The sequence below is a fragment of the Thermobia domestica genome, chromosome 17 (assembly GCF_964235325.1).
Source record: "Thermobia domestica chromosome 17, izTheDome1.hap1.1, whole genome shotgun sequence".
In the NCBI taxonomy this organism is placed as follows: Eukaryota; Metazoa; Arthropoda; class Insecta; order Zygentoma; family Lepismatidae; genus Thermobia; species Thermobia domestica.
Window position 1 is genome coordinate 93,886,259 of NC_137470.1, and position 15,376 is coordinate 93,901,634.

Below are 15,376 nucleotides of genomic sequence, written 5' to 3' on the forward strand. Positions count from 1 at the left end.
TTTTCTGGATTCAATTTCTTACGCAATGCAGGGTGTCTATTAGTGATAGAAGTCAAGAAAAAGCCACTAATTTAGCTGGTGAGATCACAAACTTTTATTCGTATAGAAGTAGAATGAGTTTAGACGGAAGCGCTGCATATTAGAACACTAAAAACTGATTTTGGTGAAATTGCAGTCTGCGACTGTATATAGAATGTGTATAAAATTCTTTCTTTATTTAAGGTTGAAGAAATTTCTTGCATCTGTAGTCACAGTTACGTAGGAGTATGACCATTAGATGGAATTATTCATACGTGTCGTGAAGTAAACAACATTAAAGATAGTTAATTGTTTGTTCAACACCATATAATTAAAGAGCATACAAATATTTTCAATAGGAAAAAGAGGACTGCTGACATCAAGAAATGTGTCGCTGGACGTTTGAAAACGATTTGTTAAGACTCCGGTATGGAGCGTGGCGTTTTAAGGATCAGAGTCGTGGAATTGAGAAAAGCTGAAATATCCTAGCTGGAAGTATTTGAAATGTGGCATTGGTACAGAATGCTGCGCATATTGTAGACCCAAAGGAAAAGGAATGACATACAAAAGGAAGCTAATGAAGGATGACAGATCATGAAGATAATAGGGAAAAAGGAGAAACAGCATGGTTGCTCATCTTATTCGGCACTCCTATTGGATCACCATGTTGATAGAGGGAAAGGCAGAAGAAAGACCAAGGATAGAATATCTAGATGCAGTTATGAAGAAGAGACCTGATCAAAGTATAAACAGCTCTCCCAAGAGAGAGAAAAGTTCTAAAATTTCCACGTTACCCACCAACCTATGGTTGAGGTGAGAAAGAAGACAAATATTTTGATTGATGTTTCTTATAAAAACGTTCAATGCAGATGAAAATCTTGTAAAATTTCTGTAAAGCAATATCTATGAAAATAATGCTGTCGGAGGAGGATCATAATCACTATTAAGTCAGATTGAGAACCCTTCCGACGAGTCTTCGTTATCTCAACGCTCTTTAGCTAGTGTTTTTTTTTGTAGAGTTTCGCAGAACGTTTCGGGTACAAAGTCTATGATTGTAGCTGTGTGAAGTTCGTCTCACAAAGGATATCGGATAGTAATTTGTGGCAACTTTAGCTTTGTTTTTCATTTTTCTTTCTTTCGTAACCTTTAGTCTTGAGCGAAGTTTTAAAGAAGCGACTTGGTTATTATTGAATTAACATTTGGTAATGTATTCAGCATGAAGGAGAGATTCATTTAAGTAAGTGGTGTGACTTGTCGGAAGTTTTAGGTGAGAGAAGAAAATTGTAGCGAAAGTAACCATGAATTAGGGTAACTGACCCTGGTTTATATTCTACTAATGTGAATGCAACATGACATTGTCTTCTTTTGATGTTACAAATCACCTCCCGAAGTATGTGCACTTGTTTGTGTTCGTTTCAATGGTCACGATTGGAATTTCAATTCCAAGTTGGCACCCCTGTCACTCGTACACGATGCGGAATTCAACAACATGCAAAAGGACTTTTTGCCTTCTTCACGAATCACCTCTCGGTGTTTGTGTACGTCTTTCAGGTTCACCCTGTATATTCAGAACTTGTGATTGAGCACCAATGTGATTGAAGACATACAAACGTCAATAGAAGTTGCAATATACAGGGTGTTAATGAACTATACCGACAAACTGTAAGAGATGATTCCTGGCATCAAAATAAGAAAATGTTCATATGACCCTATGGCGAAAAGTGCATAGTTTCAGAGCTAGGGCTGTCCAAAATTGCGAAAAAGCTAAGTTTCAACAGGCCCTATTTCGAATTCCACAAACTGTGGATGGTGGTCCTTATCAGGGTAAAGGAAGCCACGCATACACAATCCAAAAATGCATATTTCATCAATTTTCAATAGGTATACAGGGTATTTCCTACAGGGTGTAATTCTCAGATATGCTCTCAGTAGAGATTTCAGATATACACTGATTTCAAGGAGGTCCAAAGTAGGCAGGAGGTAAGCCTTGACAAGAATGGACATCCAGTGCTTCGTAGGGAAATAAGAAGTGTTGGGAACCAGCAGCTCCACGCGTTTTTGTGCTCAGAATAACGTGTGATGATATGTATTTAGTCAGGGTATATTTCACGTTTTCTTCACTTATAAGCGTGAAAGAAAACATCGCAGCATTTGTTTTCCCCGAGTACGAGAGATCGTGCTGCTGACGATCCTTAACACTTCCTACATCGCGGCAAAGAATTCCGTGTTCACTGCTATCAAGACTTATTATTTGCATACTTTGGACCAATCATAAATACAGAGCATATCTCAAAATTCGGTTGATGGAATGTCTGGGAATTTCAACCTGTAGGGAATAGTCTGTACACCTATTGAACATTAATGAAATGTGCATTTTTGGACTGCGTATGCATGATTTCCTTTACGCTGATGAAGACCACCATCCACAGTTTCTCGAATTCGAAATAGGGCCTGTTGAAATATGGCTTTTTCGTAATTTTGGACAGCCCTAACTCTGAAACTACGCACTTTTCCCCACAGGTCCATATGAACTTTTTCTCATATGATTAATGTGAGGAATCACCTCTTATAGTTTGTCGGTTTAGTTCATTAACACCCTATATAATGAATTTCTGCTCGAACATGTACTGCCCTCTCACATGGATGTAAATATTACAATCTGTAAATATCAAAAACTAAGATGATATCGTAGAGACGGAAGTGCGGAAGGTATGTTCCGACGGGAAAACACGAGACAATATTTGAGCTCCTTCATGGCTAAGCGGTTAGCGTACGCGACTTCGACGCGGAAGATCCGGGTTCGTTCCCTGTGGGAGCTCATGTTGTTCGGATTCCACGTTAATCAGCAAGTCCCGTCTCGTATAGCCTCGCTACTGAAAGGGACGTTAAAATCAAATCAAGACGAGTCCTTTATTTGTATTGTATACGGTGGTGAATCTGAACTTTCGACACACCTCTAACTAGTAATGCCAGCTACCACTTCATGTACATTTGAACTAAAACTCAAGATACAGAGATCCAACCTCGGGAATAAACATTTTTAGGTTTTGAGCTAAAATTACCTCATGTTTTGGTACATTATTGGCTACTTCAATTAGTGAGCCTTTTTTTGAAACACTTTCAATGGTTTACTACTGTTGTCTTGTTTAGTTGGTTTTCTATTGGATTTTTTTCTCTGCATGTAGCGCAGTACAGCCAATTTGTGGCATTCTGAAGTTTCGTGTATACGGAATTTTTCTTTACCCTTCTTCCAGTTGCAAAATCCTACAGTAGAGAAAGCATCTTCCATGGTTTTAGTAAGAACTTTTTTTAAAAAAATATTTTTCAAGATGTCCATACAGTAGAAACAGAAAATGACGTTAATTTTGTTTGGATCGACGTGCAACCACGGAAGGAACCAAGATGGCACAAATTTCAATGTTCGACCTTTTAGAGACTCTTGTGGAAAATTTGTAGGTAACACTAAAGTTTAATTGGGCTTTGAAAATTTCGAAGGGTGAGGAGAATCTGAACCACTTGGTTGACGTGGAGATTGAGAGGTTTCTTCTATAGACATTGATGGTGACCGATACGAGATTTGAATTTCCTTTGCCACTTTCAGGCTGTAATCCATCAGCAAAACTATCATTTGAATTAATTTTTCTCTTGTTTACTTCAATAATGGCACTGCTTTTACCCACGTGCTGTCTTCTTTTCATTTCCTTATGACAGATTGACCCATTTCAAAAAATAAAACAACACTAAACAGAAACAACAGATGAAAAACTTCATATCAACGTTATATTCACAGTAATACACACAAACGCAGCTGTCTAAATATAATTACTTTTGGAGAAAATACGCTGCAAAACATTTCCTTTCAAAAACAGTGGGGCACAGCCCAGCTGACGAAGTTCACAGTACATTAGAAAGAACACGCAAAGAGACTTATGTTACCCGCACACGAAGAAAAAGGTCTTTTTAGGCAGGTTTTGAGTTATATTTCCGAAACTAAACACAGTGTCTTCCATCGATCGTCAAGGTTGACGCAATAATGGTGGTATTTTTACACGAAGCCGATACAGCAAGAGTCGGTATATTAAATAAAAAAAAATCATTCTACGTTTTCTCTTTTCTCTTTGTAATGCTATAAGTGTAGAGGGAAAGGAATCCTTTTAGATACTTAGTAAGCGACGTTTTTTTTTTCTTCCAGCTATCCCTTTCGTGGAAGACTAAAGATAAAATCTCAAGGCAGAAATATTTGCAACTGAGCATGAAACTTTTGATAAGTACTAATTCGAATTCGAAATATTTTTACCTTGTAAGCAAGTTGTAAATCTTTCACAAAGCGGTAGCTGTTCAAAATAAAAAGATACACTAAGAACTGCGTATTTTCAATTAGAATCTACTATTTCCATAAAGATACTAGCTCAGCCTGCGCTCACTACACAGAGCATCATTCACATATGAGCATGAATCTCCTTGTCATTCCTCACAACATTTGTACATGTCCCTCTACAGACACAAGTGAAGGACGTCTTGATAAAAATTGGCAAGGGGTATCACAAAGGGGAGATTTTTTTGATTATTTTTTCAATATCTTGCACCGTTTGCAAGATTTGAGCCTACTTCCGGCTGGAGTTTCTAATTCATGTATGATCAGTGCTTTCTTTCTTCTTGCATGCAGTATGTAATAAGCAAATACATTACACAATTAATTATAATGTCAGTGATATATGGTGTTCATTGGGTAAAACACTCCAAACAATAAAGATTCAACTCACTGTTAGAGTGGAGAAATAGTTACCCTTCGTTTTTCATTACAATTTGGCCATAAAACAAATGCCTGAGAGGTATGCAACCCATGTATACAATTATGTGGTGTTGGAATGTATAATGTGTAGCATATGATGCTTTAGTTTTTTTCTTTTTTTAATTTCAACACTTCCAATGTACCCGTAAAAATATAATAAAGAAATAATGGCCATATTTTTTAAATAGAAGTGGACAATTGTTATGCTTCGAGCAATGCAGTATGCAATGAGCAAACACATTACACACACAATGAATTATGTCAATGATAAGCTACATGGTGTTCACTGGGCCAAACACTCTAAACAATAAAGATTTATCTTACACTGGAGAAATAGTTATGCTTCGTTTTTCATTATCATTTGACCATTAAACAAATGCCGGAGATATATACTAACCTCGTATACAAATGTGCGGTGTTGGGATGTATAACTCGAAGGATATGAGGTTTTACTTTTTAAATTTTCAATACTTCCGTGTACTCCTAAAAAGAATGCAATAAAGAAATAACGTCAATTTAAAAAGAATATTAAATTAGAACTCAATCTTCACAAAATTTGCAATCGATCAGTGGAAACGGCATGTTTCCAGAGTTTGTAGTTTCCGAGATATCATTGTTAAAAGAATTTGCCTCAAACATATAAATATCCACAAACATGTAAACGTAGCATTTTAATATAGATACTTCAAAATTTTATTTTGGCTGCAAATGAATGTGTGCACGTTTCATGGTAGTTTTCGACGTAGCTAATACAGTGTCCCTATGTTCTGTACTTCACTTGTATACCCTGGTAATTGTTACAGAATTTTCTTCAATGAAACTAATTCCTTTCAATTCCAGGAATTAATTGACAATCGACGTTCCCATTCCAGTATTTCATCATTTTTGCCGAGATATTTGGGGAAGAATTCCTGCTTTACAATTTTCTGGGGGGGGGGAGCAATCCCCTCCTAGAAGATTTCTGGGGGGACGCGTCCCCCTCACCCCCCGGCTGGCACGCCCATGATTTATGCTAACCCTGTATTTAGAATAGAAGCAGCTTCCTGATTGAAAGTCTCGAGTTTCCCTTAATAGAACTGTGATTTTAAAGGAGTTACACAGTTTTCTTAGAATAAAACTTTTTGTGCATCGTATACCATCACTTGTTTGTGTCCTGATTTTAGAAAATACAAGACCGAGGATATGTTTAACTTGTATGAAAGTATAAAGACATAATGAAGCAAAAGTCCCTGAATTTATGTAATCTACACAAATCGAGAACGATATGTACTGGGAAGGGGAATTACCTGCTGAGGTGTATAACCGTCACGACTATAACTTGAGAGTAAATCTACACTGGAAGCAAGAATATGCACACTCATGTCCAAAATGATCGTCGCATATCTATAACTGTCATCTTGTAAGAATATAATTTGATAATGATTTTGCAGGGCACTTTTAATACTGATACTATGTGTATAATCGGGAAATGCATATTTGTGGTACATTTCATAGGAAAATAATTGTATATACGAAAATTAGGATGAGTAAACAAAATGTTGCTAAATTGACAAAGTTTTATTTTCGTTTTATTGTTCTTATTTACTACTGTTTCGACATGAAATTTGCCACATACATGTCTTTGACGATTATATACATACTAACATTATAAGAAATACCTGGCGTATTCGTTATCAAATTATATTCCTACAATAACATATTTATAGACATGCGACAATAATTTTGGACATGAGTGTACATAAATCGCCATTAAATTTTCCTTTTTTCTGGATGTATCCTGTTTATATATTTTTTCAAAAAAAAATGGACGTAATAATTGCTACCTAAACTGAAGGTAGCATAAAAATTTAGTTTTTTCATCATCTTGTTAGGAGAATATGGTTCTGATACTCCGTTTTGTTTTGCAGAAGCTGAGACGGTAGGGTAAGATGCACAGTCCGTGCCAATAAGTGGAAATTGTGGTTAGAAGATTGGAGTCAATTAGTACCAATATTTCTTAAGTGGAAGTAAACACACATCTCAAGACTGATTAAAACTACTGCCCTCATTTCCGTTTCTAAACCTCGATTAATCGTGAATAGAAGTTGTGATTTTTGTACTTATGTATGGCGGTAGTTAAATGATGACGTTTTATGTATTTCGAATAGGAGCTTATTCAATCGCTGTTTCTTTATTTTTCTCTTTTTAATCTTAATAGTTAAAGTGAGCGTTATACCTGCTGTTTTTCCTCGTAGCTACAGAAACTTCAGTCTCAATAGTAGTTCAAAGAATTCTGATAAAATCTCGAAATCGAACCCGAGTCGTGCATCACGAAATTTACCTTGCGGGCATTTTGGTTAACTATATTGAAACAGAATTGATAGTAGTAGTTCAGTAAACAGCCAAAGTATAAAACCATTTTAAATTATCAGTTTCTGAAAGAATAGTTATATTATTCAGATATCAATGGGGAACCGATTAATTAATAACAAGAATGTGCATGTTCAGCCCTATATGATCCATACTCGTGTTTGTTACAATATGCATGTTGTTTTCATAAAATATGGAATTGTTCTAATACTTAAGGGAGTTTTTGCAACATGTATGTATAGATGTTTTTCGTTCAAGATACTGTAGAACCTGGTGTTATTCTTATATCAGTACAGGAGAGTTCAAAAATATAAAGACTTTTTGCATTTTTTTTTTTTTAACGTTTTATAATTTTATATAGCCAGTGCCATGAGTAAAGAATATGATATTTTGTTCAATATGTTTGAATTAATGGTAAAATATATTTAGACATCTTATTAAAATTTGAAGTTATTGTTAGTAGAGTTGAAAATAGAGCCTTTTATTATTAGTGAAAAAATATACACACTCTCTCTTAGCTGTATGTGTACATTGAAACTTTTTTTTTTTTTCTTTCAGGATTTTAGTTATTAAGTAGCCAGTATAATGAATAAAGATACGCTGGTATATTAATTATTATTGAATTAACTCTTTCACTACGGATTTAAAACTTTCGGGTGATTCTTGACAAAAGGCAACTATTTAGCAAACAATTCAATTTTCCATTTTATTTATTTAAAATTCAGTTTTAAGAGATTTTGTATTAAAGGAACACTTGAAATTTTAGTCTTTTTTTTTTTTTATTGCCCAATAAATTTGTTTTTACGTGCTCTGGCGAATATTTTAGTGCTAATTGTATACAACATTACCCTTTGAAATGTTCAGCCGTTTATAAATCAATTACGCAGTTTATATTTACAAATGTGTCATTTTTATTGCCCAATAAAATGATACATAGCAGATCACATATATTTGAAATATTCAGAACATGTTCTTTTTTAAAATTGAGGAATTTTTTTGCTCTAATTAGATGGCTTCAAACTCTCACTTTCGTATTTCCCTGCTAACAGAAATCGCTGTCGGTTGGGAGGACAATACAAGGCATTGTCGCTACCAAATATTTCGTATACAATGAACGACTAAAGTCGAATTTCGCAGTGAAAGAGTTACTAGTGAAATATGTTTACAGGGTTCTTACAAATCTAGTATTAATATTCATTCTTGTTTTTCTCTATTTTTTTGAAAACTATTGTTTATGCTAAAAAGTTTGGTTATTGGCGTGAGCAGCTGTAATCTAATAAAGATTTGGAGGAGGAAATATTATACTTTTAAATACTTGCATATGCAAAATTAAAACGTTCTTTCAATATTCTATTTTTATGCAATTTGGGGAGAAATTGAAATGTTTCATTATATCTGTATTTTTGTCTCTTTACTAAATTGTTTCATGGCCTGGTCTCATTTTCTTTGAAGTTGACTGAAGCAATATCCTTATGTTACAGCTGCTCGCTAGGAAGAAGGGTGACCAAGTAAAAAAAAAAAAAAAAAAAAAAAAAAAAAAAAAAAAAAAAAAAAAAAAAATTATTTCCAGATACCTTATAAAATTCATTCAATAGCAAATTCTTTGGTTAGTTTACATGTTTACTTATCCATTGTTATTAATCAGGCCTTTATATAGGTCCACACAGTCGTTCTTTATTTGTAGACCATTATTCCTTACAAGCGGCATTAAATAAGATAATGGTTTGTCTGTCCTGGGGGGGGGGGGGGAAGTACAAATTACGTCTTTTGTGAGAATTGTCAGGCATCAACGAAAGATTTGAAATGATCGTTAGTGAAAGAGTGTCGTACATAAAACCTTTTATAATTAGTGATAAAAATGAGTTCACAGTGGATTACGATGTCATAAAAGATCACTTTCTGTAAGTGAAAATAGTTCAGTTTTTCAAAATAAATAAACGTAGGTTTTCTTTTCAATCGAAGTATCGAAACGCGGCTAATTTCGTTGTCATCAGTAGAGGCAATGTCCGAAATAAAATGGGAAAAAATATCTCCCGTGTTAAGGAAGTCCATCTTCAACTGAATTTATATATTGATTTTTTTTTTTTTTCATTTATTAGTGATATATCCCTTAATGGAACAGCGGTTTCTGTCATGTTTTATGTAGCCAGTATACTGAGTAATGAATATGTTATTGCAGTAATGGTGTAATATGTATAGGTAGCAATGTACGAGTTGAAATTATTTTTCGTAAACAAGTCCAAATTAGAATGTTAATTAGTGTAAAAAGAAGAAGTAAAACTATTAGGGTACCGTACAGAAAGTTCACTTTTTGACCTTAAATAACGAAACTGCATTAAAGTTTTTACAATGTAACCTATATGTGCCATTTTGATTAGGAGAAACCTTGTTCCTCGTTTCTAGTCAATAATAATAGTCATTGTTTATGCAGGGCACTGTACTATGTTCTCTGTTTATACTATTGTTTATTGTTTCGTAAGTGTCTCGTTTATATTTTTATACTGTAATGTTAAAGTACAAATTGTATTTTTCATGGTGGTGTGGTAAATTTATACCATTTGATATCACCATTTACTGTTCATGTTTGTTATTGTTGGAAAAATTTTATTCTAGCAATAAAGAGTAGATTAGTATCATATTTTCTGTTAGTTATCTTTTGTATCCGTCCTCATTTATTGGTCATAATTAAGAGCTAGCAATTTCTTGGAAGAGAATGTCAAAGGGAAACGGTCAGTTGTAGATAAATACATCTTTATTGATAATACAAAGACTAGTTTCTTGAAACGCATAAGACGCGTGTCGGATAACTATATAATCCGTTGATGCTCATTATTTCTACAATATCTGGAGACATTTTGAGAAAAGACTCATTTTATAGAATTAGAGAATTATAAAAAAAAGAACCTATTTCCTTCTCCATTCATTCCGGAGTATTGGTGGCACTTAAAGAGATCACTAATGTTTAAGGCACTGTGGTTTTCTAGAGACAATATTCTATTTTCTGTAGCCGTTTGACTGCAATCATACTAGTGACGTGCAGCGGAATGGGAAGCTGATCACTACAACTATTAGTAGTATACATACCTCACTTCTAGCGCACTTTTCCTTTTTAATCCTTTTATGTACAAAAATACATAATGTATTACAAAGATCTTAGAACTTTATTTACAGCCTGATTTTCGTTGTCGTGATTCAAAAACTGGTCAATAGAAAATTTTGAGTTTAAATATATGAAACACGCAAAATACATATGTTTAAAAACAAAATCACAGCAAAACTGCCGTGGCAGAAATCCTGATACCCATCTAGGAGGTTACTGTTTGTTGTTGATTCCCTCCCTGATGGATCCCAGGATTTTTTAGTTCTCAGTTTTCAAGTACCAGAGACGCCAGCCTTATCCACACGTGAATCAGAAGTGAGGACACTGTAGCCATGTGTTAACATGGAATACAACTTCATAGCTCAATTCATTTTACAGTTCATTTGGAAATACAAATTTATACCCTGGCCGCAGATATAAATTTGGAAGTCCTCGGCTTGGATTTGAACCTACGTTGTCAGTTAAACTCAAGCTTTATAGAACTGCACTTAACCAATTGAGCTACCTGGGTAAGGCGAAGAGTAAGAAAATTCACTCTTGTTCGTGTGGCATTTATACACAAAGCAAGTAACTAATACATAAAAACAGAACCATCTGTTGGATAAGTGTATAACTATTTGAAGAGCTCACTACTAACATAACAGTAAGACAAGAGAGTAATCAGCAAAATGTTGGATTAAAGAGCGCGTAAGTGTTTGAATCTGTTCCGTTTCCTCAATTGCCCGACAAAGTCAAAAACAATAATACTAATATCTCAGTTCCAATTGAATATTTTGGCAATCTGACTGCATAATTGAATAGCCCATATATATATATATATAATGGCAGTAAATATCGAACACCTTGGTCATTTCGTTAAGAAATAAGAATACCGAAAACGTTGCGTACTATCTGAAATTTGTGAACACACCCTTCCGAACCTTGCCTTATCGAAACGTATCGACCTATTGATTTTTATATTAGCTAACGCGAGAAAGTTTCCATATCTGGGGTTTTGTTGGGAGATTGGAGAAATTGCTATATTTTTTGTAAGGTGCAGCACCGCAGTAATGATCCTTTTTCCCATGTGTGATGGTGTCATTATAAGGTATCCTTTTAATAATACGAGGTGTTAATATATGTATATTTATTTGTTATAATGTTACTTTTCAGCAATCATCTTATTTGAAGGAAAAAGAAAATAGTGTTCGATATTCGAGATCCATTTCGTAATATCGAAATGCTGTTCGATAAAAGAGGTTCCTTTAAGAAAAAGTGTTCTTTTGTATCGAACATTATTGTAATTGGAAGGGCTATTAGTGATTTAAATATTAATTTAACTAAGTTGTTAATTTCTTTTACACTGAATTGTAAGCCATCCACCTTGTATCTGATAGTTCTTGGGCTCAAACCGTTATAAAAAAATATTTAGATTTACCATTTTTAGTAATGTTTCGTCTATCGAGGTCTTACGTCGTGCTGATCGCATTATTTCAGACTTTTGACCCTTGCTCTTCTTCTCAATGTATAGACTAGTAAACATAGTTGAAGTTAATCATAAATAATTGTTGAGTACCTTTAACTACTGCTCAGAATTTGCCAATGGGCAAAATTAAGAATCCCAACATGGAAGGTGTCCCCAAAATCAGAATCAAACCTGTCATAAAATGAAACCATTCCAGTATTCGTTATCTGCCTTGATAAGCTGTTCAGCAGGTGAGGTCCGGTATGATGTTCCAAAGGCAGGCATCGAGAACCTTCCAGGTTCCTATAACAATTTTAAATTATCAAGGCGTCAGAAGACTGAGATTGCTCTTGGCCGGAAGCCGTTCCTGAGCCCACAAGAAGAGTAAATTCCTGAATGGGTAATGAACATGACAAAGAGAGGATCTCCGTTTAAGAAAAGTAATTTACTAGACACTGCTCAGGAAATTGTACAGTCTTTAGGAAGAAGCACATCGTTCAAGCATGGAAAACCGGGGAAAATTTGGTTCAGGTGTTTTATGGGACGACATCCTTGCCTGTCTCAGAAGAAGGCTGAAACTATTAGCAAGGGCAGGGCTGCGGTTTTATAAGAGAGAATACGCGGCTGGTTTGCTGAACTTTCGAGCTATATTGAATCTGAGGAATTAAGTGCAATCATGGAAGACCCAAGAAGGATCCTCAACGCAGACGAAACAAACTTTCTGTTCCACACGGTTTTAGGAAAGTATCCTGAAGTGAAAGAACAGCTTCAAATTACAGTAACATCTGTAGAAAAAAGGGCATAACAGTACTTGGCAATTTCTGTGCTGATGGGCATTGCGCCCAAACCATGATCATCTACAGCAACATACAACTTATGCAAATTATGAAAAATAATGTGCCTGAGCTATAGACCTACGAGAAAACAGAAAGTGGCTGAATGAAGACAACAACATTTTTTGACTTACCACCTACGGTTTAGTCCGTGGCTAGAGACTGAGAAAATCACACTTCCTGTTATTCTCTTTCTTGATGGGCACAGGAATCATGTATCACTTCAAGTCAGTGGAAATTGTTACGATTATCGAATACTGGTGAATTGTTTTTTCCCCAATGCCACTCATCTTCTGCAACCAGCAAACGTAGGCGTATTTTCACCCTTGAAACGAGCATTGAAGAATGCTCTTTAAGACGAGAAAATCAAACCTCTCGGAGCACGGGTAACGAAGATAAATTTTGCACCCCAGTTGAAGAAAGTTTGCGATGATGCCGTCAAGGCAGAAATTGTGAAAAGCGCGGTAAGGAAGTGCGGTCTTTATCCATTGAGTTCTGCTGCTGTGGACTATAGCAACTGTGTTGCCGATATTCTGAAGACCCCAGTGTGAAAACCACAGCAAGAGAGTGACCAGAGCACCCTTTCATCTTCTCAACAACTGTTCCCTACTCCTCATCAGAAACTGAAGTTTGTGCTTGATGATCTGGAAGAAGTCATGCCTCCTCATGTTCTTAATATGTTCTGTGACGAAGAGGAACAGAGTGATGGTGATTCAGATTTGGATGCATATTGGAAAAGTGTTAAAACCCGGTACAGTGTGACACATGAAACTAAATTGGCTGATAAAAACTAAACAATAAATGATTCAAGCTCAGAAGAAGAAAACTAAGAGTAAGAAAGTGATAATCCTGAATTCACATGGAATAACGAAAGCTTAAATGTGTACGCACGTTCACTCAAGAAGGATCTTCTAGGTGCCGTCATTTCGAAACTTGGAGTAAAAATTCACAGGTCAAAATTATTGCATCAAGATGAGATTGCTTCGGAATTATTATGCTTGCCTTCCTCAAGTAGTAGTGATGAACTTCCTGAAGCCACAGAGAAACCCCATCAATTTAGGCTGAAGAAAATGTATGCAATATCTTCCGAGGAATACCGAGAACTGAAGAAGAAAGGCAACAAAAAAGATTAACGTAAGATGCTCCTCTCTGTGCTGAAGAGTGACAATATGAAACACATTTTGTAGCTTACAACATTTTAATATGTATTTCTCTTTGCGCTTGCTATCTTACTTTATATTTTAGAATTATTGCAATGTGTGTACAATGAAACTATATCCATATTGTCGTTAAAGTGAACTTGTTTAAAAATAAAATATTCTGTTCAATATTTAAACCCCGCTGTTCAATTATAAAACATCATGTTCGATAATTAAAACATCATTAATCGATATATAGTACAACCCGTTCGATACAAGAAGTAATACAACTTTGCTATTTAAATGCTCTTCAAATTTCAACATTATAATTGTCATAATGGGCTGGTTTCAAACAATAACACCTTTACAGTTTTATCGCTCAAACAGTGCCCTGTTCCTCACTGATAGGAAATAATGATTAAATATTGTAATGTTTTTGGTAGAGTCAATAATGGACCGAGATTTATCCCTTCACCAATTTTATTATAAAATTTGATAAATACAAAACGTCTTTGATTACAAAGAGAATAATGCTGTTTCCTCGTTAATGTCCAAGTAGAGGAGTATAGGTGTTTTGCACGGTGCCCCTTCTCTCAAAGCAGTCTCCAAGGCACCTGCCGGTTCGGTGAGTTTGGAAGGATAGCCCCCTCAGCTCAAGGCAGCTTCGCAAGGCTTTGTTGTTGAGAGGATCCCTAGTCCAGTGCGACCTCAGGGCGGTGTAGGTGATTTGATCAGTTGGACGACTGATCCTGGGTCCCTCGGTGTTCCTCCTTTTATTTGTCCTCCTCGGGTCCTTTCGTGAGGTCCGTCTGCTTTCGGCGTTCCTCGGTGTCCTTCCGCGTTGGCTTGCTGTCTGCTATGTTGTTTATAAATAATAGCACGTGTTGAGTTGACACGCGCGTCTGTTGTGATGTGGGGATCCTTGCACCCCCCACACTGGAAAAAAATAATCTGGAAGATTATTTTAAGGAAGTGCATAATTGTAATTAGTAAAAGGTAACTGCACCAACACTGATACACTTGATACTGTTTGGACACAAAAAAACACTATAAACACCATAATACACCAATATCACTTATGAAAAACTTGTGAAATATACACATAATGGTAATAACACTGTAGTTCTTTCCCAACTAAGCAGGATCAAAAACAGTTTATCATTTCCCTCAAAGTGGGTAGAAGTGTCATTACTGTGATGAATAAATATATCAGTTTATTAAGGATTGCTCACATCCGGTATGAATAGTCTATATCAGTGAAGTCTCTTTCGTAGTATTAGTAAGCGCCAGTGAATTGTGTGTTCCTAATGGTGAAGGTATGTTTAGCCAATTGGTTAAGTTTTGTTTTGTAACGGGACTTATGAAGATTGAGGCACAGTTTAATTATTATTAGAACGAATGAAAAGAGAAGAATCAGTTTTTGAATTTAATAGCTTCTTTTCTTAAAAAAAGAAAAAAACAGAGAATGTGAATTTTTGGTCACTCTGTATAATGTTATCAAGAGCCTGATTTTATGAACATCCTGTATAAGGAGAAGAAGTGACGTAATAAGCATTCATGTACGTTTGTATTGAAGAAAAGATGTTTAAGACAAGAAAGTATTGTATTTCGACCTTGCAAGGATTAATGACTTTTGAAACTAAAAAAGAAAGAGAACAATGTTGATCTTGCATTTTGCGAAGAGAACGGAAATACAAATTG

General features: G+C 35.3%; 1 protein-coding gene across 6 annotated transcripts in view; it reads left to right on the forward strand.

The window, feature by feature from the left end:
• The window catches only part of LOC145673896 (uncharacterized), a 128,869-nt gene extending 119,056 nt beyond the window's left edge, over positions 1-9,813 (forward strand). For 2 of the 6 annotated variants that reach the window (XR_014128840.1, XM_081743698.1), the window contains one exon: positions 6,718-7,016. Coding sequence is in view for 5 of the 6 variants with exons in the window: in XM_081743698.1 (XP_081599824.1) it covers positions 6,718-6,732 (15 nt within the window). In the remaining variant the exon portion in view is untranslated. The other 4 variants (XM_081743700.1, XM_081743696.1, XM_081743699.1 and 1 more) reach the window with 4 other exon arrangements.
• Positions 9,814-15,376: the final 5,563 nt, after the last annotated feature.